General features: G+C 42.6%; 2 protein-coding genes across 3 annotated transcripts; one reads left to right on the forward strand and one right to left on the reverse strand.

Annotated features, from left to right (window-relative positions):
• Window positions 1–8311: 8311 nt before the first annotated feature.
• LOC115776543 (protocadherin Fat 2-like) lies at window positions 8312–10912 on the reverse strand (the record flags this gene model as incomplete). The annotated part of the gene is made up of 2 exons (XM_030724258.1): window positions 9853–10912; window positions 8312–9820 (listed from the first exon to the last, which is right to left on the reverse strand). Coding segments are annotated over exons 1-2 (2553 nt in total), but the record flags the coding sequence as incomplete, so codon positions are not given.
• A 2812-nt stretch (window positions 10913–13724) lies between these two features.
• On the forward strand, window positions 13725–21547 carry LOC115776565 (uncharacterized). 2 transcript variants are annotated; one of them, XM_030724288.1, is made up of 10 exons: window positions 13725–13949; window positions 15345–15440; window positions 16150–16287; window positions 16399–16577; window positions 16659–16795; window positions 17114–17207; window positions 17387–17716; window positions 17796–17961; window positions 18037–18161; window positions 18740–21547. In XM_030724288.1, exons 2-10 carry the CDS (start codon window positions 15347–15349, stop codon window positions 19055–19057), a joined length of 1581 nt encoding a protein of 526 aa, XP_030580148.1. In that variant the 5' UTR covers window positions 13725–13949; window positions 15345–15346; the 3' UTR covers window positions 19058–21547. The 2 variants fall into 2 exon arrangements, with proteins under 2 accessions (XP_030580148.1, XP_030580147.1); XM_030724287.1 differs by lacking the exon at window positions 13725–13949 and having other exon boundaries at window positions 14941–15440.
• The last annotated feature ends 4380 nt before the right edge of the window (window positions 21548–25927 follow it).

The raw sequence follows: 25927 nt of genomic DNA on the forward strand, positions 1-25927 counted from the left end.
TCCATCTCACTCTATCCCAGCATCCTCCTCTGTCACACCAGCCGTCTGCATGTCCTCCTTCACTGCATCCATGAACCTCCTCTGAGGAGTTCCTCTTCTCCTCCTGCCTGGCAGCTCCATCTTTAGTATCCTGTGTCCAGTATATCCTCTCTCCCTCCTCTGCACATGTCCAAACCATCTCAGCATCGCCTCTCTGACTTTATCATAACTTGATATCACCTAATAATATTAATAATATCTGTTTTGCTCAGCTGTGAGCCTGTAGACTAGTTTACCATTGCAATAGAAATCAATATTCAATATTTAATCAACTCCTTGCACCACAGCGTTCAATGTTCTCTCAAAGTAACAAAAGATTCTTTATTAAATAAAGAACTTGAAGAACATAAATACATGAATCAAAGTAACCCTAACTTTAGCCACAAAGTTTTAAAGACACAGCTTTTACTTTAAAAATGAACAGTCTGTTTCCAGTTATATTTTCATCGCATAAATTGGATAATGGAACAAGCTGCTGCCTCAGGCAAAGCATCAGGATCGTTTAGGCACCACAAACTCACTCAACATGCATCTCCATTACACAAGCAAGAAAAATAAAGCAGGAAAAATGGCATTTCTCTTTATACAGCCACTCCAGATGAATTATATTTTGTGTGCTGGCACAGCTGAACCAACATTATTCAAAGTCTAAAACCTTCAGCAGTGCCTGATGGTTCCATGAGCAGGACTGAGACTTTCTGCAAAGGAAAACATGTCAGACAAAGAGCTCAGTTTGTTTGTTAGGACTGAGGCACAAATGAGGAGGTGTGGGAGATGTAGATCAAGGAGGGGGTCGTAAGTGGAGCAAAGGAAACCCCCGCTGAGGGTCATTGAGTCCTTTTATGACAGAGCAAACAAGCCCTGCTGGGAGGGCATCCCTGGGACAGGTGGGGCACATTAGAAAGTGTGTTTCTGTCATTAGTGCAGACGCGGGAATCGTAGCTGAACTCCGATCTCTCCCTGCCGCCTGTTTTCACTCAGCCGTCCAGGACGCCTGTCAAAACCGTGTGAAGATAAACAGAGCTGTCCACCACCTCACAGGCCAGTTTGGTTGTTTCCTTCTCGTTTTCACAGGATTCACTTCACATTTCACTCCTCTTCTTTTTCAGTGACATCTTATTTCAGTCATTTTTAAAGAGAAAGATCCCAAATTTGTGTGAATCATTTCAGAAATACCAGTGAGTCAAAAAGGAAAAAAAAAAAAGAGGCCATTATCACTGCCTGTAACAGCAAATAGCTTGAAACATCTCCACCCGAGTGTTCAGCATCAGGCCTGAAAGAGAAGGTCATTATTGGGCCAACGGGCGCTCTGAGGGTTTTACTGTGATCTGTATGGTCTCGAGATGCATTCAGACTCAGAATGAATCATTTAGAGGATTTTAAACGTTGTAAACATCAAAGCTGCGCACAGACTGCAGCAGAAAGATTTGCTTCACAAACTGACCAAGTGTCAACCTGAACTTAAACAGGCACAAAATGAGGTTTTATTGTGGTACTGCTAGCTGTCTGCTACGTTTCCCCTCAGCTAACTAGAGTCCCTGAGCTGGACCTCTGGGCTGTGTTTGTGCTGTTGGAGCCTTTTGGAGCATTTTTAATGCAATTATCTGCTGTGGTTTCATTGGACTAACAGACCGTCCAAGGAGGCGAGCTCCAGTTTACTGAGGGAAATTCTGGGATTTTAACTGGATGTTTCTGGGCACTCGTTAGCATGTACCTGTGTCTGTGTGATGGTCCCATACAGTCTGTGGATGCAGACCGATAACAAAGTCAGTGATGACTCACTCCACCCCATTGTCCACATACAGTCACTTCTGACTCCCCAAAACCAACATGGTAGAGGCCAAAACACATTAAGGCTTCAAAAACCCGTGGATGAAATCATATTGCTACATCTTTCTTTTATACCATCTATCATACTCACCTCGTTAAACGTAATAATTCAGCAATGGGAGGCTCCGGGATTGAGAACGTGTTACCTGAGACAATAATGTGACCTACTGACTTCATGTAAAAGGATATTTGGAACAATTTGCTCTGTTTTGGACCCTCATGATTTGTCATGAGTAGGAAAGTCACCCTGACTTGTGACATATACACTCCTGGTGAGTGATTTGTGAATCTTAAGTATGAAAAATGAAAATAGAGGCAAACAGCAGAATTCTCATATCATATCAGTTTAAGGATCAAAAACACCCTGCAGCCTTTTGAGGAATTTGCTGTTGCAAAATGCTAATGAAGTGGGCACATTCCAGACTTGCCCGGCCTTGTCAACAAACAACTTGTAATAGAGCAGCTTAGATTTTTCTCAAAATGCAAACGACAAGATTTCATTTGCATTTATCCATTAAAGCAGGAATCCTTCCTGATTCTTCTCAGCTGAATCAGACGCAGTGCTGCGGCGTATAACGTCCAGGTTGGAAGAATATAAGTGAAAAACCAGCTTACAGACATGAGTCACTTTCATCCTGTCAAGGCATGACAGGTTTCACCTCACGTTACTAATAGGAGGTTCATTTGTAAGATATAAGGCAAGGTGGGTCATGTTCTAAAGATCTGTCCTCAACAGCATGTTCCAGGTAACACGAGCTCCCTCCCCTTACACAGGTTTTCTAATCTATGTAAGCTGGTACAAGATAGCTCTATTATTCTTTGTTTTCAAAGGATTTTCAGGACAGTTTAGTTCACCATCTTCAGGTAAAAGGTCTGAGACAGCTGAAGGGATTCTCTCCCATACTGCCAGAAGTGTGAGTGAGCACTAGAGGTGGAAGATGAGCTCCCAGTTAGATTCTGGTTCATCCCAAACGTGTTGGAAGGAGCTGAGGCCAGAGCTCTACAGGCCACTAACAGCATTTGTGCAGAGGGGATGGGTCATATACTGTGTATTATATTTTTATGCTGAAAATTTCCCATTGATGAGAACTACAATAATTCCTGCAGCTCTTCCCCACAAAATCTTTTTTTAAATTTGTTTTTTTGAAGCCAAAAGTGACCATATTTGGCCGAGAAAGTGGAGCGTTAAAGCTATTGGCAAGAGTTCCGCCTTCTTGGATGGACTGTTAGTCCAATGAAGCCCAGCAGCCAAATTATTGGTCAGATAATCACGTTAAAAATGCTCCAACAGGCTCCAACAGCACAAACACGGTCCAGAGGTCCAGCTCAGGGACTCCAGTTAGCTGTAGGGGAAGCCTAGTAGACAGCTAGCAGCTGCAGCCGCCTACGTTGCCATCCACTTGTCAGTCAGAGAGGCCACACCCCTAATGATGCAAACTTTATTTAAGCAGGTGAGTTATTAAAACACTGAATTTTTGGACATGAAGGGGGAGATTAGTTACAGAGACCAAAGCAGTTTCTGTGTCAGGCTGTAAACATGGGAGCCTATTAACTTGGATCAGATTCATCTCATTGTCATTGTGCACACAACGAAATGCTCGTTCCAGATCACTCATCCAGAGACGAGCATCTGCGGTCATGCAGCCAGAGACTGGTGCTACCGTTAGGCAATGTGGTTTAAGTGTCTTGCCCAAGGACACAACGCAGCACAGGGATAGGGGCTTGAACCAGCAACCCTCCAGCTGCAAGGCAAGCGCCTACCCACTGTGCCACTGCCTCTGAAAAGGAAGTGGCACAGTGAAATGTCTATGGGGACTGGTTCACTGTGGTGCCTCTACTGGATCGCAGAGGAACTACAGCTTTTAGTACTTAGCCACTGCTTTAATCTCTATTTTTTATTTTAGCGCTACAGTTTGGTGCTCAGAAAAAACTTTTCTGCAAGAATTTAGGTCAGTGTCGCTCAGCTGACCTCAGCCTGAAATACAAAAGGAACACAAAGGCACAATAACCCTTTTCAACCCAACACATTTCATCCTCTGCTTCTATGCATGAATAAATGGATAACAAATACACCTGCATTTACACAAAAATGCTTGTTTGAATGAGACACACTTCAGCTGGCAGAGCACCTCCCCCCTCTGCGCCTGCGTGACGTCTCTCAGTAATCCCTCGGTATTCTGGCCTCGGGCCTGGACAAACAGCACAGGATATTTGAGGACAGGGACAGGGCTTGTAGCGGCTTGTAGCATCACACCTAATGTGACGCTCATTTCAGCTACAACTTCAACTTCAAAGGTCAACTGTCAGCGATGAAGACAGAGATGTTCAGGCTTCATCGTTTTTCCTGCCATGCAGACATTTTCTTTTTTTGTTGGTTTTTTTCTTCACGTCACATGTGACTGAGTTTTAGCGTAACTCTCGAGGAGCTTGTTATTATGGAGGTATATCGTGACCTCCATGCAGCACACCTAGCTTCTGCAGCTCATGTTTGCAAAACTGCATTAAGGGAAATCAACCATCTTTCAATACCCCCTCCTTGCTGCGGGAAATATCACTGTTAGCTTTTTACAACTGCAGTCAAACCCACCAATCAAAATGTAAATCTGCCACACGACCATGGCAACATGTACAGATATACCAAACACTGCAACAGAGGTTTGCCAGATGTTCTTTAAACACAAGGGGAGTTTGAACAAAGACGTAAATCAATCACAATCGGAGCACGGAGCCTCTTTTTCTGCTCGAGCTGCTGGTGAAATACCAGAACGACACTGAGCAACTCGATCCAATTACATCCCAGAGTTACTGTATGTCTGCCTGCTCATTCACTGCTCACTAAAAGATTCAGTTACACGATTCAGGGATGAGCTGAATATATGAAACTGTGAGGGAAAACTGGTCTGATGGTAACTGGACTAGTTCTTCTATAGCACTTTTCTAATCTAGTTGAGCACTTAAAGTGCTTATACAGCACATTTCCATTCAGCCATTCACGCACGTTCATACTCCAACGCTTGTGTTAGAGAACAACTTGGGGTTCGATATCTTGCCCAAGGATATTTCGGCACGCAGCCTGTAATCAAACCACCAACCTTCATATGAGTAGGTGACCGGCTCTACCTCCTGAGCCACAGACACAGATGCTCAGCTAGCGTAGAAAATTGCTATATAGGAATTATTTACCCTCTGATTGCTGAGACCCTGCGACCCACGGGACCCTGACCTGGATAACTGGAAGAAAATGACTGGATGGAAAAGATAAACTGACTGAAAGGCCAAGTGTATCCTATTTGATCAATGAGTTTTTGTGAGTTTTTGAGACCTCTACATCATCAGTGTCATTTTTCCCCACAAAAATCTAAATAGATTAGGCAACACATTTTAAGCAATAAATTTAAAAAAATAGCAAATATGATACTAATTAAAACTCATATATGCAAATTTATATTTACTTTCTTTTTTGTAAGAAGGTTTAATTTAGATGTTAGATTCAACTAACTTGCAGGTGGCAGTGGGCAGGTGCTCACCTTGCAACCGGAGGGTTGCTGGTTTGAGTACCCGCCTGAGCGCATGCTGTCATTGTGTCCCTGGGCAAGACACTTAACCCACATTGCCCAAGTGTGAATGTGGTTGTGTGTTTGGTGGTCAGAGGGGGCGCAAATTGGCAGCCACACCTCTGTCAGACTGCCCCAGGGCAGCTGTGGCTATATTAGTAGCTTACCACCACCACCAGGTATGAATAGTGCATGAAATTGTAAAGCGCCTTTGGGTGTCTAGAAAGGCGCTATATAAGACTAATGCATTATTATTAACATATTGTCATTGCGCACACAACGAAATGATCTTTCCAGAGATGAGCATCTGTGGTCATGCAGCCAGAGACCGGCGCTACCGTTAGGCAATGTGGTTTAAGTGTCTTGCCCAATGACACAACGCAGCGCAGGGTCAGGGGCTCGAACGGGCAACCCTCCGGCTGCAAGGCAAGCGCCTACCCACTGTGCCACTGCCACTAAGATGACTGCTTAACACTCCAGTTTTTGAAAATCTGATTTTTTTTTGGCAATTATTTCATGTTCAGGCTTTACAGGGTTAAAGTTCTCAGTGAGGTTCAAGCTCTCAGCCTGGACTCTTACCATCCCTCAGTGCACCTGCATGGATTATCCATGTAAATGCTCATTTAAAAGCCACTGCGTTTCCAGACAATAACATGGACTTTGGTGTTAAATTGTTAATTCAGATAAATCACGTGATATCAGCATGTTAGAAAGATCCCTTCAGAGCCAGGAAGACTTACTGTGGCCTGTATAAAGCTCGTTAAGGTATCCTTTGATTAATCTTTGATTTGAACTTGTAAAAAGTGTATTTACCTGTCTTAGGATCTATGTTGAAGTACATTTGATGAGATTCCAGGATCTGGAACGAACACTTCCCCTCAGACAACGTGTCCACATCTGTCGCCGACACCTGGATGATGGACTTGACCATATCCACGTTCTCTGGGACAAATGCGAAATACATCGGCTGAGAAAGTTCAGGAGCGTTGTCGTTAACGTCCAGGACCTCGATGTAGACGTGAGTCCAGGAGATCAGAGGCTCGGTCCCCAGATCAGTGGCATAGACAGACAGCCAGTAACGAGGTGCTGTCTCGCGGTCCAGCGTCTCTGTCGTACGGATCACCCCTGAGACACACAAAAGGTGCATATAAATCATTGTTTTCACGTATGAACTCTACACTGGTATTTCCATGTTCTGAACATGCTGCCCTGCCTTGGGAACGAATCATTTATCAGTATAATCTCTTCATGCTTTATAACTGTAACAGCCTGGGAGGAAGCCACTGGGGCTTTCACTGAGCTTAAGGTGCCTGTTTGCATTTTAAAAAATAATCTGGACAGGAGCCCAGAGGTGGGTTGGGACATTTTAAATAACTCCCTGCTCAGCCAAATGTGTCACATATTTGTGTTAGCTTAAAGAAGAGGCCCACGCAGGGACACTGCAGGGCCTGAACACATTGGAAATGTACTTCTCTGGGTGGTGGCCTGGAGAAGCTGTTTAAATTTGGATACCCTGGGGGTGTTACAGTGCAACTCCACAGTGACCTCCATTCAGCCTGATTTTATCTGAGCCTTGTGTGCAGAAGCAGGCTAATGAAACGCACTGCGATATGCTGCAAGGTCACAGGATATCCTCTGCAAAGGATATGCTGATGGAAAAATATACAAACTACTTTAACCACCTCAGAGGAAGAACTGCTTCTACAAGCATGTACATGTCCCACTTTATCAGGGAAAGTGTATGAGGAAAGATCTACAGTGGCAACGAGTTTCAGGCGTGTCACAGTGGTGGAAAAGAAAAATGTTACCACGCAACACTGTGCTGCAAATCATTTGTAGCATTTAATTTACACTGCAGTGTTAATTACTGTTTACAAAGCACACCCAGTTTTGACCTTTGACCTTTCTACAGGGAACTGAGGAAGCACAGCCGTTTCACTGCAAGCTTCATTTAGTAGCTGTTCAGGGTCACAGCACATGGGGGGCATAAACTCCATGTAAAATGGATTTTTATCTTCTACACTTTGATTGTATATGATTTTAACAAGTAAAACCTAGTGTGTTAATAAGTGAGCTTCAGAGGTGCAGCCTCTGGAGACAGCAAGGGTCTTTTTACAGTCTTTTTGTTAAACTAAACTAAGATAAAACAGCACTGTCAGTCTCCACACTGAACTGAAAATGACCACAAAAAAGACAGCACACAAAAAGATAAACTACAATCACCAGGTGTTAGTTACCTGTTTCCTCATCAATGATGAACACTCCTAAGCCAGAACCATCATGGATGTGGTACCTGACAACACCATCTCTGCCCAGGTCCTTGTCTGAAGCGGTCAGAGTCACTACAGACGTCCCTATCACCGCATCCTCCATCACCAGAGCTTCATAGACAAACTCTGAGAACACTGGCCGGTGGAGGTTCTCATTGACATCTAGAACCTCAATCTCCACAAAGCAGGACGATGACAGGGATCGAGGGAGGCCGTGGTCAACGGCTCGGACTGTGAGGTTGTACGATGGCCGCCTCTCAAAGTCCAGCTCTCTCTCGAGGGTGAGGGCGCCTGTGGAGGAGTCGAGATGGAAGATCCCGCTCTCTGTGTTTTTGAGGTTATAGGTAACGAGGCCTCCACTGCCCAGATCTAAGTCAACACTCTCCAGCCAGATGAGCAGCGTGCCTACAGGAACATCTTCTGGAACTTTTATTTTGCACACTTTGGGCACAAATTTAGGCGGGTTGTCATTTATATCCTGCAAAATCACCATCAAGTCAACAGTGGAGAGCAGCTGAGGGCCGAGTTTAGCCTGGTCTCTCGCTTCGATGAGGAGATCATGCCTGGGTGAGCTTTCTCGATCCAGTCTGCCCGTCACAGTCAGCTCTCCAGTGATTTATCAATCGTGAACATGTCAGTAGACGTCAGGAGGGAGTACTGGACTGCACCGCTTGTATCTGAGTCCAGGTCTACTGCGCGAGCTGTAAAAATAACCGAGTCCACCTCTTGGTTTTCAGGCACGTGGATCACATACCTGGGCTGATCGAAAACAGGTGGGTTGTCATTGACGTCCATGACATTGACGGCAATGAATTTCCAAGCAGAAGTTTGTGGTGTCCCCAAGTCGTAAACAGTGATGTTCAAAATATAGAACTCCTTACTCTCTCTGTCCAGTGGGCAAATTAACTGAAGGTCACCAGAGAATGTGTCAATGGAGAAACAGCCATCTTCATTTCCACTCGATATGGCGTACACAAGCTTACTGTTGAACCCAGAGTCACTGTCCGTTGCTTTGAACTGAACAATGGTGGAATTTAAGGGATGGTTCTCAGCGAGATCGATCGAACTAGGAATGCTTGTGTCAAACTTTGGAGAATGTCGGTTGGTGATGTACATATCTGAGAATGTATCTTCCTCCTGATTGATTAAAATGGGTTTGATTGACTCTATCAGTTTGTCCGTGATCTGTTTGGCAATGCCCGTTTCCTGGCAGTGCAGCGTTGCATCATCACCTCGGTTGGTAACGGTTATCCTGACAACTGACGCCTCCGAGTGATGCTTTCCATCAGTGGCTGCGACTCTCAGAGTGAACGAACCTGCCAGCAGGGGGATAGGTTGTTTAAGAGTGATAGCTCCGGACACAGAGTCGATCCCGAACACTTGGAGCTCATTCCCTGACTCGATGACATACCTCAGCTGCTGCAGCTCATCTAAATCAATAGCTGACAGTGCCGCAACTGTGTGTCCTACAGGCAGATCCAAAGGTACAGTAACGTTGCAGCCCACCTGCTCAAACAGAGGGATGTTATCGTTGATGTTGTTCAGAGTTATCGTCACGGGGCTTTCACTGACCTGACTGAAGGGGCTGCCGCTGTCAGATGCCCACACTCTCAGGTGATACCGCCGTTTCATCAGCTCATAGTCCAAATGTTCGGAGGTGGAGATGATGCCAGTGAACGGATCTATTGTAAAAGGCAGAGGGCCTGAATTTGCAATAGCGTAAGTCACAAAGCCATTTTTGCCTTTATCTTTGTCTGAAGCTGCTACTTTCAACACGCTGCTGCCAACAGGCGTGTTTTCATCCAGTGTGGCCTGATAGGACGTCTGTGTAAACTGTGGGCTGTTATCATTTTCATCCATTATCTCCACCACGACGTGAGTCTCAGCTTCACCGTGATTGGCCATTACATCAAACTCATATCGATCTTTCCTCTCATAGTCAAATTTCACAGTTGTTACTATAATCCCAGTTTTAGGATTTATCTTAAAGCTAGAACTGTCTGGATTGTTCTTGATGCTAAAGGTAACGTTAAAGGGCCCTGAGTTGACAGAAAGCTTAAGTACGTGAGTCTTAGGGGGTGAAAACTCACTCAGAGTCACAATGTAGGTGTCCTCCAAAAATGCCAGCGGGCTGTAATGATAGGCCGAATGTGGATTAGTGTGACTGGAGAGAGCAAACTTGGCAAGCTCCTGTCTTTAGCTTGCAGGGAAAGATTCAACCCAAAAGGAGTTTGAGACCAGATAATCCTCTTTGTAGAGATCACTTGGAAGTCACTGCCCTGCACACCGGAGGGGATTACCTCAAACCACTTGTGGGGATCCCCTCCAACAATATTAAGGGCTTCCACTGGCTTAACGCCTTCCTCCACATGGACATTAATATTTATTTTTCCATCTGCAGACACTGTAGCTTCAGGGGGTGGTGTGATAACTGGAGATGCCATAGGCATCTTCTGTATGTTTACTGTGACCCTGGCAACATTCCCAAACTTCTGAACACCTGATATCTTTTTTGTCCTGTCCTCTGCTAACACAGTGAGGTCGTACTGCTGTGTGCGAGTGTGATTGAGCCTCTTGATGAGGCTGACTGTGCCCGTGAAAGGGTCAACGACAAACGGATGAGCTCTGCTGGTGAAAGAGTAATAAAACTCGGCGTTGCTCCCAATGTCGGCATCTGTAGCGCTAACTTTGGTGACACTTGACTTTAGTGGAGCATCCTCCCTGATGGCCACGTTGTATGATGCCGGGTAGAAAAGAGGCTTTAAGTCGTTGGTATCGAGCACCTGGACAAAGACCTTCGTCATTGCCTGGAAGCCAGAAGTGCTTTCCTTTGCTTCCACAGTGAGAGTGTAAGAGTCCCTGACCTCCCTGTTGAGGAGAGCCGAGTTACTGCTGCGCGTTTTGATCCTGAGAAAGCAGAAATCCCCAACTTTGACCGCTTCTGCTTGGAAAAAGCTGTCATCGTCACCTGAGATGATGTTATATTTGATGTCCCAGCTTGGATCTGTCACTTCAATGCCCATCTTCACATGTGTCTCAATGTACATCCGCGGGGCAGAGTTCTCATTGATGGCAGCGTTATAGAAGTGGTGTGTAAACAGCAGAGGAGAGCTGCCTTTTCCTAGTCTATAACTGCCTTCGCATCTCGTCACGGACACGAGGACTGTGATGAAAATAAGAAGGATTGCTCCTGAAGCTGCCATCTTAAGTACCTCCTTGAACGTTTTCACATCTGTTAAAAGAGAAAAAGACAGAAAGGAGAGTAAATGCCATGTAACAAACACATTTAAGGAGAGACAACAGCCTTGTACATCACTGGCGAAGACACGAACTGTACACTCTGTGCTATTTTGTAAATAGACCAATCACTTCCCTGGAGCTCCAACACAAAGAGGACAACAGAGAAAGCATATTGACATAACAGCAGAGGGGAGGCTGTGGCGAGGTGTCACACACCTGTCCTAACTTGTCTTGACAAAAAGTAAAACAAGTAAACACCCAATCATTTCATGCCAAGAAGCTTTTTCAGGCCGAACGGCCCCACTAATCATTTCTCTGAGGCTGAATATCAGCAGCAAGGGCTGATCTAAATAATCGCTTTCAAGCCTTCAGTCACAGAGGAGCTACGAGGAGGAAGTTACAGTTCAGTGACTCGGTATGGTGCAGATGACAGTGGGTGGTTTAGAGCTGATCTGACTGCACTGCTGATTGCTGCGTGTGCTTTAGACTTCTCCCTGGAGGCATGAGTCACCAAATTGCTATACTCATAATGTTTTACAGGGAAGCCCTGATCAAAAAGTTAAACACATAAACACAACCGTCACTCTCTGTAGCCAACATTTACACCTCACTCTACAAAAGCTCAAACGTGTCTCTTAGATGTTTCTTTTCTTGCACTGAAATATCAAATTGAACAGCACCTTTTATTATATGTTATAAACGTGCCCAGGATGCACTCATCCTGGGAGCAGTACTTTTAAATCAGATTCCATCTGTGTTTCTTCCCTGTGCACAGGCTGCCCCGTGGCACCGGTGTGCCAGCTGCAGTGAGAGATAACAGCCCTGTTTCAGAGATGGGAGGGATGGTGGTGCACGTTCGTGTCCTGCTGAGAGCATTTGTTTTTTTTTACTTTCTCTTTGACTTCCTGGTAAACTCAGACATTAAACCTGGTTACCTTAGGAAAAGACGGTGGCATCAAGCTCTGACATCTTCTGCATGAAGCAGTCACAACAATCCTAACCCATTTTTTTATTGTCCTCCCAGGTCTTGGCAGTCAGGAAAAAAAAAAAATGTATTATAATTGACATGTATCAAAAGCTACTGACATTTCTTTCCAAACAAACCCTTTTTGATTTTCTCCAAACTGTAGGGTTGTGGGTGTCACCGATGATGATTTAGACTTCACATTTCTCATTCAAACTCATAATCTCAGTGGAGCTGCCGCACAATGTGACCGGCAGCCATCGGAAGCAACTCACAGGTTTCCAAAGACGGACCAACGGATCTCCGTTTGAACTGTGCTTCCATAGATCAGTGTGTAGCCATAGTGACATAACCTCAGTCAATATCTCTTAAATCACCATATCGTGGCAAAGCTCATGTTTTTCTTTGGTCCATGCAAAGCCTCTGACTGACAGCACAAGCAGCATGTACAATGTGGGGAAAGCAAAAGACCACGTCAGACTGTGTGCTGACTGCAAGTGACCGACATCACTCCCATTAAGACAGATAAAAGTGCACTAAAACTAACTCACAAGGGACCTAAAGACATAGAACACACAACTGACACACAATCATTGCTGTAACACTCTCTGCATGTGGTGTTCAATTCCTTTAGAGGAATGCAAAGAGTCCAATGTGCACAAGCAATATGGAAAAACATGTGCACAACATGCTAGCTGGGATTTCATAACACCAGAACAGAGAGCAAAGGGGAACCAGAGGTCAGAACTCTCTGACAGCTCATCCAGCATGAAGAGCTATCGGAACGATCTGGAGGGCAGAAATTCCTTTCTCCAAAATCAGAGATGAAACGGTCTCATGCCTCCATCCTGTTCTTCGCTCCTCAACAAAAATAAACCACTTCAGAGAGTATCTCCATCTCCCCACCATTGTTAGTCAATCGAGTTTCAGTTACATAAAAAATCTGAACACACAAAAGGACAAAGCAAAAAAAAAAAAAAATGTCTTTATTGTGCCAGAAAGTTATTAATACCAAAAACTATCAGAATTTATAGGGGTCAGAAAAATAGCTCTCGCAGGCAGGCTGAACAACGGCCGTGTCTCCAGGTAGGCTGGCACTGGAGGGTTCAGTGGATGGTGACAGATATGAGGGATTTTATCTGCACTCAGTTGGTGATATACGATCAGATTACAACCGCCAGAGTCACTGTTTGGATTTCGAAAGCGAGGGAAGGTGTTTCGTAACCTTGCCGAATTTTTTGAACCATCATCTGTATGGGGACATTTTAGATGCACTGCTTCAGGGTTTGAGGGCTTTTTATTTTAGGATACCTCACAGACTGCTGGAAAAGTTATACTGTCTGGCTCCCATGTTACAGTGCATGCTCATACATCAAATTCCATATTGATCTCAGTTTATAAGTCATCCTCAGTGTAATAATTACAGGTTTAAGAGGGAGAAAATATGCTTATCAAATCGGTTTGAAATGAAATGCCTGAAGCGGTCCAATCCAGATTCTTCTTCTGCTTTTGCAGGACCTCCATCTCCCTTATTTATGTTTGATTCTTGTAGGGAATCATTTCTGTCTTATTAAAAGCTCCTTGAACTGCGGTGCTGTTGTGGCATCTCGCTCCTTTGGGCCACGCGTTTGGAGCCATAACTCAGACCTTTGGGTTCCCTTTGGGTTGTTGTGGGGTTCAGTTTGGCTAATTTTGTGTGTATGATGTATAATCTGTCCTTTTATTAGCTCTTTGTTTCAATTTTTGTATAAAGGTCTGTCTTCAGAAATATTCCCACACAGTAAAAATGCCAGTGTTAAAATCTTAGGTGTAGTGTTAAATAAAAAGTGTTGGTGTTGTATTAACAACACACAGCTGTAAAATAACACTGCCGGTGTAAGTTCTTACATATTTAAGTTGTTAAATTCAAGCGTTAATTAGTTGGTGTTGCTTAAGCCACGCCTTCGCTTTACGGCTGCAAAGTGCCGTCTGCTTTCTGTCGGTTTCCAGCAGTCGCTCGGTCGGACATTACCGTTTCTTTTAACCCGCAGAAGACAAAATTACTTCCTAAAGGTAAGCTAAATGTCCAGACTTGATGTTTTGATAGAAATGTGCTTTTTAGTTTGTGACATCAAAAAATATACTATATTTAACCTATTTTGAATGGAAAGTTCACCAAATTCAAGGTCCCGCCATTTTACCAAATCTAGGGAGCGGTAAATTTGAATTCTAATGTTATATTTGGTCAGTTCTAGTAGTCATTTTACAGCGTAAATATGACACGTCTGGCGGTATGGCCTTAAATATTGTCGATGTGTGCATTTACAAAGCTAGCAATACAAACTGCTAATGAGCCTTCAAGAGGACGTGGGGGACGTTCCCTCCAAAAACCATGCTAGCTAGCCATTGATCGCCAGGCTCTGAACCTTGCTGAGGCGCCCTCGCGCACGGCTGAGGATTTCATAGTTTTACTTTTGGACCTCTGCTGTCATTGCATTTAACAAACAGGAGCTGACTCCGTCTGGGCTAGCTCGCTATCATCGCCGTTTGCGCTTATATCATTTAAACAAAATTTGCCATCTACCACAGAGCAGGGGCAGTTTCATTCACAACGGGTGTGCGCACACTTGATTTCGTGGGCTACAGAAATCAAAATGACAACCGGCATAAACGGGAGAAGTTAGAGGAAAAGGGAAGAGCAAAGGAAAATTTCAGGCTTTCTATTTAAAAAAAAAAAATCAAAGCATGAAAGGTAAATACCAACCTTCATGTATTTTGATACACAAATTGAACATTTAATGCAAAATTTAGGGCTGCAACAATTCCTCGAGTAACTCAAATAATCCTAAAAATCTTCGATACAAATTTGTTGCTTCGATGTTTCCTTTTAATGCTGCAGCTTAGGTGTCTCCGTGTAAGCGGAGCATTTCATTCACATTAGGGACCCTTTAACTGGAGTGGATATTCGCTGACAGGTTTTTCCACGCCCCCACTGCGCTGTGCTGTGGGTGTGCGCATGTGCGTTGTACTTGCTGTGCAGAGAATGTTAGTTTCTTTTTTTTTTTTTTTTTTATTTTCAGCAGCTGTTTTAAGTGCTGTCTGCACTTGCGCAGCCATTACTGAGATGGTGAGCTCAGGTGGCCTGAAAGGAAACGTTTTTCTAGTCCAAAACAGCAGGGCTTGTTCCTGTAAACACAGTTACAGACTTACAGAGACAGAGAAAAATGAGCAGTATGGAAGTTAAAATATGCAGATGAACTGTTAATATGAAAAATAATTTCTTATCCGATTACTTGATTAATGGATGAAGTAATCAATAAAATACTTGATTACAAAAATAATCCATAGTTGCAGCGCTACTTGTGTTCAGAAAGCTATAGTCAAACATTAGTTTTCAGCACCAGTGCTTCTTTAAAATATCTGTAATGTGTTGTCAAAGCTTGGAATGTGTCCATTTTTGTTCTGGAGAAATGCTGGTGCAGGTGGAGCATCAGGCAGTCCAGAAATGGGTTCGGGTTCCAGTGACAGATGACTGCTATGATTACTTGAAATTCATTCAAGAGGGTAAGTTCAGTGCTAATTATGTTGATATGGCAGCTGCCATAAAATAAAGCAAGCTTAGTTTTTCTAACTCAAATGTCTTTCCCCATCATAAAGATAGTTTTTGGCCTTTAGGAATCTGCATTTTAATCAGCACCAGTGCCGTGCCTTTGCCAACAGTCTGCGACATAAACTCTGGGAAGTCATGTAATGGAGTTGAAAAATGAACAACTCTTAACCAATTTCAAAATATGTTGGTGGGTTCTGCTAAGTGTAATTGCATGTTGGACCTAAAGGATAAAATGTGGTCACTGCATAAATAATTATTGGTTTGGAGGATGGCATGTCAAAACTTGGACAGGGATAATTTATGTTGCCCAAAAAAGAAGATGTGGATTTGTCTAACAATTCTTAGTAGAAAGATTTAGGCCCATCTATGTGTTCCTCATGTCCAGCCTGTTTATTAATTCCCCTCTCTTTATTGAAGTAATGAGCTTTGTTGGAGTAATAATTCATTCATTATTGTTCATAAAAATGGTTATGTAAAATTTTGGTGAACTGTGTTCAACAATAGAGGCAACACTTCATGATAAAATTTACTATTTTAACCAGCAGCTCATTGTCTGAAAATGTTATTTGAAATATATTTTAATTATAAATGTGATTGTCCCTTTACAGTTCTAACCATGTTTTAAATTAGCAGGTTAAGATGAGTATTTTTGTTCCCTTCCAGTTCATGCTAAATTCAACTTGGCAAGTGGAGTCTCTGTAGACCTGAAGGACTCATCTGGAGTCGATGTGGATGCTGATATTTTTGATGAACTCCTGAGGTCTGCTACAGTATCTTTCAAAGTAGTCACTGAGCGCTTTGGTAAGACATAAAAGCATTAAAACAAGTGTTACTTCTAATGCATTTAAAAATATATATAAAGCGAAAGTTATTTTAATTTGTTTACTAATGAAGTTTCTAAATTTTATACAGTGGCCCCTGTTGATCAGAGTGAGGTCACAGATGCTTCCTTCAGTTCAGAAGATGGCTCATTCTCGTCAGTCGAGTCTCCAAGCTCAGCAAGCTCATCTTCTACAGTGATTACAGAGAACACCAAAGCACAGAGAAGACGACTGGTTGAAGGACCACCTGACAGTGAGATGGCAAAAAATGTGAGTTGGTTCAAGGTTGGAAATAGAACGTTGATCCATTTTTAAAATTCATAGCAGGATGACATGTGAAATCTGTTGCAGATTGTCTATGTAGCTCTGCACCAAAAACCAGGGGGAGAAGATGTAATAAAAGAGTACAACAAGACCAGAAGTCTCTCTGATCCAACAAGAAAGAAACTTGTCAACATTTTAGTGGCGGATATGATTGAAAGTCATGGGTATGTAATCAATAAGTCTCAGCCATCTGTATGGGGGCGGAATTTAACCTTTATTTTTTCAACTGGTTGCACTGTAATTTCATCTTAGTTAAACACATACATGTATGAAATCCACAGAAATGTCAGAATTATTTGAAAAACAATTAACATAATGATTATTCAAATAGTTTGTAATTGCTAAGAAGGGGCTTAAGAGGTTTTAAGTTTACTTATTGAATACATTAAATATATAATTTCTATTCATAACCCTTTGCACAGTTGGTGTGTTTGTTTAATCCCTATGTGAAATGGCAATATTTTTATTGAATTGTTTTTTAGGAGAGTCCCTCCTGTCAACATTCGCATTACCTACGCCCTGGGAATTGTCACCCTCTTCCCCAGTTTGAAAGATAATGGCTCACCGACTGGCTATGTGAGTATTAATTTGCAGGAACCCTGAATGTTCTCTTCTTGGGTCAAATCTGTTTGGACTTTTATTAATTTTGGGGGGGGGGGGGGGGGGTGTCGATTAACCGTTGCAGCCCAGCTGTAATTGTCCTTTTGAATGGAATGTAATAGACAGTTTGTCTTGTCTGTTCTGTTCTGTGATAGGAGCATTACTATGATCCTCTCAGTGGACAGGGCTATCTGGCCTATCGATTGAAAACAGTTCAGCGTAACACTGCAAGTGACTTCAAGAGGAGCTCCAAGTCTGCTCATCAAGGCGGTCCGAGAACTCTGAGGGAGACCTTAACATCTGAACAGCTGTTTGGTGATGGATGCAAAGAAGCAATGTCCATGATGAAACATTCATCAGACCAGGAAGTTGTCAGGGAGAAAATGAAGGCAACATTTAAGCATAGACAGAATATGCTTCATGATCTGGACCAGTCATCACTCATCTTGGATCACTTCCCAAGATTCTTGGATACACCAGGCTTAGTAAGAAACTCAGACAGATTTAATTAACTGATTGATTTGTTGAATTGGATTGTGATGGCATTTTTTTTCTCTGTGCTAGATTGAGCAGGACTTCATCATGCTCTTTGGAGAAGACATCTCGGGGAAGTTCATCGCAAGATGGCCAACATTCTATAAACCGAGGGTCACCACTGTCAGCAAAAGCCTTCGACAGAGTGCTCATCTGGATGACCTTCTGTCCACTCAGGAGGAATCAAGTGATTATGGTAGGTATTAATAGATCTCTCTACATATGCATTTGCATGCTGTGATTCTTAAGATGGTGTGTGTTATTTCATTAGAATGGGATAGTGACCTGGCAGCTATTCTCCTGCTGGTTCATCTCTTGCCTCCAACCGCGAAGGGGAAAAGACAGGGAAAAATTAGTGCACCTGAGGCTGCTGACCGTGTTATCAAGTTCATGAAGGTATGTTTTTGGCATGAATTACTTTGCTTCACTTACAGTAAATAGGTCTCACTTTTCTAAAACTAAATTTAAAAAGTGAAATATCCACCCATCCATTCACTTCTGCTTATCCTATTCAGGGTTGCGGGGGGGGAGGGGCTGGAGTCTATCCCAGCTGACATAGGGCGAGAGGCAGGGTACACCCTGTACAGGTCGCCAGCCTGTTGCAGGGCCAAAACAGGGAGACAGACAACATCCACACTCACATTCACACCTATGGGTAATTTAGAGTTTCCAATTAACCTAACCCCAGTAAGTGCATGTGTTTGGACTGTGGGAGGAAACCGGAGTACCCGGAGGAAACCCACGCAGACACGGGGAGAACATGCAAACTCCACACAGGGAGAGAGGGAGGGGCCTGGGCCAAGGTGGAATCAAACCCAGGCCTTCCAGATGGTATTCTAACTGAGGCAGCAGTGCTAACCACTGTGCCCCCCCCCCCCCCCCAAAAAAAAAAACCAAATAATAAAATGTCCTTAATTTGTTGCTTGTGAGGGAATAAGAGCAATCATTTCTAACATGCTGTCTCTCAATCTTAGGTGGGGACAAGCATGGCGACCTTCCTTGCCAAAGTTGGATCTGCACAGCCCTTCCTCCTCTGCGTTGGAGAAAAGAAGAGCAGGATACAGAAATTCTACATCATCCTGGATCAGAAGCCCATTCCCTGTGTGGCACAGACTGCAGTGGCTGCCTTCGATGAACTGTTTAAGGCACACTTTGTGTTTGCTGTGTCCTATGATGCAACCCTCCTCAACTTCTACACATTCATCCAAACAACGGTTTATGGCATTGATGTTGCAACAACAAAGGAGAGCCCCAGAGTCAAGGAAATTAGAGTGAGGATTAACAACACTTGAATATGCTAACATGTTACATTTGTAAGGTTCAGCACAGAAATTGTTCAACTCTTTTCCAGCATTTGAAATTTAGTCATGCTTTGTATCCAGGGCACAAATTGCGTTTGAAATGTGGGGAACATGGCTGTTCATCTGTTTTTTACACGTATTCTGGGTTCAAGAAGCACTTGCTGAAAGCACATGGAGACACATTTGCCACAGATTCTGTTTATAAGGGCAATGTTGGTACAGATAGTGTTGAGACAGATGATGTTTCTGCTCATGACCCATTGAGTAGCTCTTCTGTTGGTCAACAAAGTCATGCTAAAAAGAAGCAGTTAATGGATATGTGTAGCTCTGTTATTGCCCAAGTTCAAGCAGCTGGAGTTTCTGAAAATATTGTGCAGTCTTTAACTTGTTCAATGGAGGAGGTTGTTAATGATGTTCATATTCAAGCACAAGATGCCGTTCTTAAGTGTCTTTCATCTGAGGTGAATGAACAAACCTTAAACAAAGTCAGAGAATGTTTTGAGAACATAGAAAATCCATTCACACACCTTAACACTGAAAGAAAGAGGCAAAAGTATTTTGAAAAAAAATGGAAAATTGTTGAACCAGTAGAGCATGTTCTTGGAGTACGTTATGATACACGTTTGGATAAAACCACAGGTGTATACAGTCAAATTCCTGTTAATGACAAATTTATGTATGTACCTATTTTAGGAACTCTTGATTCATTGTTCACCAACCAAGAACTCAGTACCTGCTTTCAACAGGTAAAGTGTCATGAAGATGGGATATATAGAGACATCAATGATGGTTCCTATCTCAGAAATCACTCATTATTTTCAGAGCAAGAACATGCACTCCAAATACAGCTGTATTACGATGATTTTGAAACGGCAAATCCACTGGGACCCAAAAGGGGTTCACATAAACTTGGCTGTATTTATTTTATTTTAAGAAATTTGCCAGCTAAACTCAATTCAGTTTTGATGAACATTCATCTAGTTTCTCTTTTCCATGCCGAGGACTTAAAGAAGTACGGTTTTGGTCCAGTCTTGCAGCCTCTTGTTAATGACTTGAAATGTCTCGAGACAGAAGGTATTAAGGTCCCATTTTCTGATACACCATTAAGGGGTTCAATTGTTCAGGTTACTGGTGATAATTTGGCATTGCATAGCCTTTTTGGCTTGGTTGAATCGTTCAGTGCAACTTACTGTTGTCGATTTTGTTTAACTGATAAAACAAAGCTTCAGTCAGTATTCAGTGAGGATGACCAAGACCTAATTTTTCGCACAAAAGAGCTCTATTCAGAACATTTCAATGCTGTGGCACAAAATCCCATTCTTGTCCATTCTTTTGGTGTAAAAAGAGAATGTCCTCTTAATGCACTGCAGTATTTTCATTGTTCAAACAATTACGCAGTTGATATTATGCATGACCTTTTGGAAGGTGTTGTGCAGTATGAACTTCAGCTTCTTTTTCAGTACATGGTTAGGACTTCCATAGATTTAAACACCCTTTCAGAAAGGATACAGAGCTTTAACTATGGATACCTTGAGAGAAACAACAGACCTAGTGCAGTCAAAATTGATGGTAGCAATGACCTTGGCCTCAATGCTATTCAGTCATGGTGCCTCTTACGCAATACACCCTTGATTTTTGGAGATATAATTAATAGGAATAACAGCTACTGGAGGGTAATTCTTCTCTTGATTCAAATCGTCAATATTGTGTTCTCACCAAAAATCACAGATGGTATGACTTATTTCTTAAAGCATTTGATTTCTGACCATCATAAACTCTTTAAGTCTGTATTTACAGACAAGAAGCTGATTCCAAAACATCATCTGATGATTCATTACCCCAGATGCATCAGAAAAATAGGACCACTCATCCATGTGTGGTGTATGAGATTTGAAGGTAAACACAATTTCTTCAAGAAATCTGTGAAGAACTTTAAGAACATAACCAAAACACTGGTAAAGAAGCACCAGAGGCAGCTGGCTTTTCATTGGGAGAATTTTTACTTTCAAAGGTTTCAGTTTGGTCCTCTTAAAGATTACCCAATAAGTGAACTAGATTTCAGTGAGGTCTTAAGGTCTTGCCCCAGGTTGAATGTGCCTTGTGTATCCACAGCTTCATGGGTGAAAAACTTTGGAACAGAATACCATATTGGAATGATTGTCTGTACAAGTACTGAAAATGAAATGCCTGTTTTTCAAAAAATTGTTAACATCATAGTCAAGGATGATGAAGCATTTCTTTTGACTGCTAAAGTCATTACAGAGTATTTTGATGATCATCTGAATGCTTTCAGAATAGAGATTGTGGATGATGTGTTTGCTGTTATCTGTATCTCTGATCTGATATATTATCAGCCTTACGACAGGCAGTTTTCAGCTGACAGTGATGAAATAACATATATTGTGCCCCGCTGCTGTTTTATATGAGCTGTGCATTGAAGGTCTTTAATATTTAAATGGGTTTAATAAAAGTTAAACTTTCCATTTCTGTGTAATGTTTTGAATATTTATTATATATTTTTCCACTGGATTTGGTTTGTATTGACACCTTGTGGTGTGCATAATTTACCTTTTTAACACCACATTTTGTTTTGTGAGTAACACTATACTGGTGTTACTTTTAACATTACGTTTTAACACCAACACCACTGTAATGTTAATGTGACACCTGGTATTGTTGAATAGTAAACAATGTCTGGTGTTAATTTAACAAAAAAATGGGTGTCAACCTTTTAACACTTTCACAAATGTTATTTTAACACCAGGTAGTGTGGACACATATAGACACTTTGTCGGTGTTGAAATTAACACTGTGGGTGTTAAATTAACACTGGAATTTTTACTGTGTAATGATCAACCTGGAATATCACCATGTGTTCTTTGGGAAGCAGGAAAAGCAGTAATGAGGGGCAAAATAATATCTTACTGCTCGCATAAGAAAAATAAAGAAAAAACACTTGTGTTAGAATTAGAACAGAAAATTAAATCTTTAGAAACTGCCTATGCTGCTTCACCACAAGAACATATAATTAACAACATGAGGAAACTAAAACTGGAGTTAAATGAAATAATTGATAAAAGGACACAATTCATGTTGCAGAGGTTGCGTTTAGAAAACTTCGAACATGGAAATAAATCTGGAAAATTTTTGGCTAACCAGTTAAAACTAAATAAAGAAAAAACAGCCATTTATTCTATTAAAGACTCAACTGGTAATATTACCCACGACCCACAACAAATAAATAACTCTTTTAGAGACTTCTATGAAGCCTTATACTCATCGCAGATTAATCCATCTGATGCTGAAATTGAAGAATATCTTAATAACATTAATCTACCTAAACTAAATGATGAACAGGCCGCGACTCTTGATTCGCCTCTTTCATCATCTGAATTTTACGAAGCAATACAGCATCTCCCAAATAATAAAGCCCCAGGCCCAGATGGTTTTCCAGCAGAGTTTTATAAAGAATTTTGGTCTGTGCTAAGACCCTCTTTTCTCAGAATGGTGGCTCAGATTCAGAGCAATCATGCGGTCTCTCCAAACATGAACTCTGCTAACATTAGTCTACTTCTTAAACCAGGCAAAGACCCCACACTCCCATCCAGCTACAGGCCAATCTCTCTGATTAATGTAGACCTTAAAATAATTTGCAAAGTCCTTGCCAGAAGGTTAGAAAAAATCACTCCATCTATTATACATCCAGACCAAACAGGTTTTATCAAGGGTCGGCACTCTGCCAATAATACACGCAGACTGATAAATATAATAGATTACTGTTCTATTAATAAATTAGAAACCACAGTTGTCTCTTTAGATGCAGAGAAGGCATTTGATAGGGTAAATTGGAAATTTCTGTTAGCAGTTCTACACAAATTTGGATTTGGTTCATCCTTCAAAAACTGGATCAGAACATTATACAGCTCTCCAAATGCACGTGTTAGAACAAATGATCTTATTTCCCAAAGCTTCAGTCTGCAGAGAGGCACCAGACAGGGCTGCCCACTTTCTCCTTCACTCTTTGTCATTTTCATTGAACCACTAGCAGCAACAATCCGACAAAATGTAGATATTAAAGGAATTCAAACAGAAAACACAGACCATAAGATAAGCCTTTATGCTGATGATGTATTACTTTTCCTTGAGAACTCACAAACTTCTCTTCTAAAAACAATCACACTTATAGATAAGTTCTCATCTATATCAGACTACTCCATCAATTGGAGTAAATCAAACGTTTTACCTCTAAATTGTAATTTTCAGAACACCACGACCACCTCACTACAATCTGGCAATATTAAATATTTAGGTGTTAATTTTTCCCCCAGGCTGTCAGACCTGGTACGGTTGAATCATATTCCTCTATTAAAAACAGTAGAGGATGATCTCACACGTTGGAACTCTCTACCTATATCTATCATGGGGAGAGTTGCCACAGTAAAAATGATGATTTTGCCTAAAATCAATTATTTGTTTTCACTGATCCCTAATAAACCTTCTGTTGCCTGGTTTAAATCTCTGGACTCAAACATTTCAAAATTTTTGTGGAAAAATAAAACCTCAAGAATAAGTTTAAAGACTTTACAAAAGCTAAAATGCAATGGTGGTCTAGAACTCCCAAACTTTTATCACTATTTCTTAGCCAATAGATTACAGTATATTTCAAGATGGATCAAATCAAGCCCTTTAGACAGCCCATGGCTGGATTTAGAACAAACACTCTGTGGAAAAGTGAAAATCTCTGACTTACCTTTCATTAGCGTCAGTATTAAACATCATAGTGGTTTTAAAAGTCTTAACATAAACACCTCTCTGACAGCCTGGTGGGAATTCTTAAAGATAACAAAGTCTTCACTTATCCCATGTGAACTGACACCCATTTGGAACAATCCAGATATATGTCAGAAAAAGACAGTACTGAACTTCTCAACATGGCAAGAGAAAAGAATAAAGAATTTAGAACATGTTATTCACGATGGGACCTTTATTTCATTTGAAGAACTTATTTCCAAATATGAAATTAGCAATAGCAAATTTCTCGAATACCAGCAGTTGAGGTCTATCATACAGGCAAGGTTTAATTTAAATAATTTAAAATTAGAAACCCCTGTACTGGTAACAGAATTTCTAAATCTTTATACCCCTAAATTATTATCAAAAATATATAGGTTATTATTAAAAATTAATGATTCAATATCCCTCCCAACTACAAAATGGGAGCGAGATCTTTCCATTAACCCAGAGGAAAACTTCTGGACACAGATATGTTTAAACACTTTCAAAATGACTAAAAGTCCGAATTTACAACTTATACAATACAAAACTCTCCATAGAATACATTATACAGGACACAGGATGTTCCAAATGGGCCTCAGAGACACAAATATATGCACCCACTGTTCAGGCAACCATACTGAAAACTATATGCATGCAGTTTGGTCCTGTACACCTGTTCAGAGGTTCTGGCAGAGGATATGTGAGGAATTATCCACATGTTTTAATTGCGATATCCCAACATCACCAAAACTGTGCAATCTAGGTAATTTAAGTGAATTAAACATGGAAACAAATATATCACACATAGTTCTTACTACCTTATGCATCGCTAAGAAAACTATCCTCATGAATTGGAAATCAAAAAATGATTTATGCGTTACTCACTATAAGAATCTACTTTTAGACCACATTAGTCTGGAAAGAATGTCTGCCACCTCTAAAAATCAACTGGCAAAATTTGAATCTCTCTGGTCCCCACTGATCAGCTCCATCGCATGATGGGGGTGACGAGCTGTGGTCTAGTTTCATGGCGCACCCGGTAGGTGGCTGGGGGTGGGCCGGGGGGACCTGGGTGTCTGATGGCTCTGGCCTGGAGGCGGTGGCTACCGTTTGTGGTTTCTGTGTCCGGGCCCTGGTTGTTGGTGGTGGGGACTTGGATGGTGCTCTTATGGTCGTGGGGTGTGGGGCTCGGGGTCCCGTGGTGGCGGTGCTGGCCCCGTCCGGGTGGCCGGCTTCCTCTGTGGGGGCCGGGGTGCGGGGGTCGGGGCCCTGGTGCCCGGGGTTGCCCGTTTCCTGGCTGGGCCCCTCCCTGCGCTGGAGGGGTCTGTGCCCCCTTGGGCGCGCCGCCGGGTGGGGTGGGGTGGCTGTGTCGGGGTGTCTGGCTGGCATTCCGGGATTCTGGGTGCCCTCCCCCATGGGGTGGTGGGGCGCTCAGGTGAGGGAGCAGCAGTTGCCCCACACGGGGCCGGTTGGTTCTGACTCAGGACCACTGTGTGCGTGTGTGTGTATGTGTGAGTATGTGTGTGGGGGTGTGTGTCTGTGTGTGTGTGCGTGTGTGTGCGTGCGTGTGTATGTGTGCGTACGTGCGTGTGTGTGTGTGTGCGATATTTGTTGTCCTTTGTATGCATGTGGGGTGTGTGTTGTGTCCTGTTCGCAGTGGGGGCAGTGGGTGCCGGCCTGGAGTACGGTGGCGTCCTGGGGGTGCGGTCACTTCAGGCCCTGGACCTGCCTTCCCTGGGCTGCGGGGGGGTGTAGGGAACTGGGGTGCCTAGTGAGCCAGTAGCTAGCTGGCTCTCTTCCTCCGGGGGGTAGTCCTCTGCCTCCCGGTCATATTTATCCTGGCCCCTCCCCTCCTCCCACTCAGTTTAACATCACATTATGCACACATAGGTTCTCGGGGGAGGGGGGCTCGTGCTGCAGTGAGTAGGGCCATCACCTCGGCTCTGCTCGCTGTGCTGCGTGATGTCCCACTCCTCCTTTTTTAATTGCATTATACAGCTCACAACACATCATAGTACATATAGGGCCTTGGGGGGCAGGTGTGTCACACAGTGGTTAGTGGGTGGCACTGCTGAGGTGGCCCCA

The sequence above is a fragment of the Archocentrus centrarchus genome, unplaced genomic scaffold, assembly GCF_007364275.1.
Source record: "Archocentrus centrarchus isolate MPI-CPG fArcCen1 unplaced genomic scaffold, fArcCen1 scaffold_33_ctg1, whole genome shotgun sequence".
Lineage (NCBI taxonomy): Eukaryota > Metazoa > Chordata > Actinopteri > Cichliformes > Cichlidae > Archocentrus > Archocentrus centrarchus.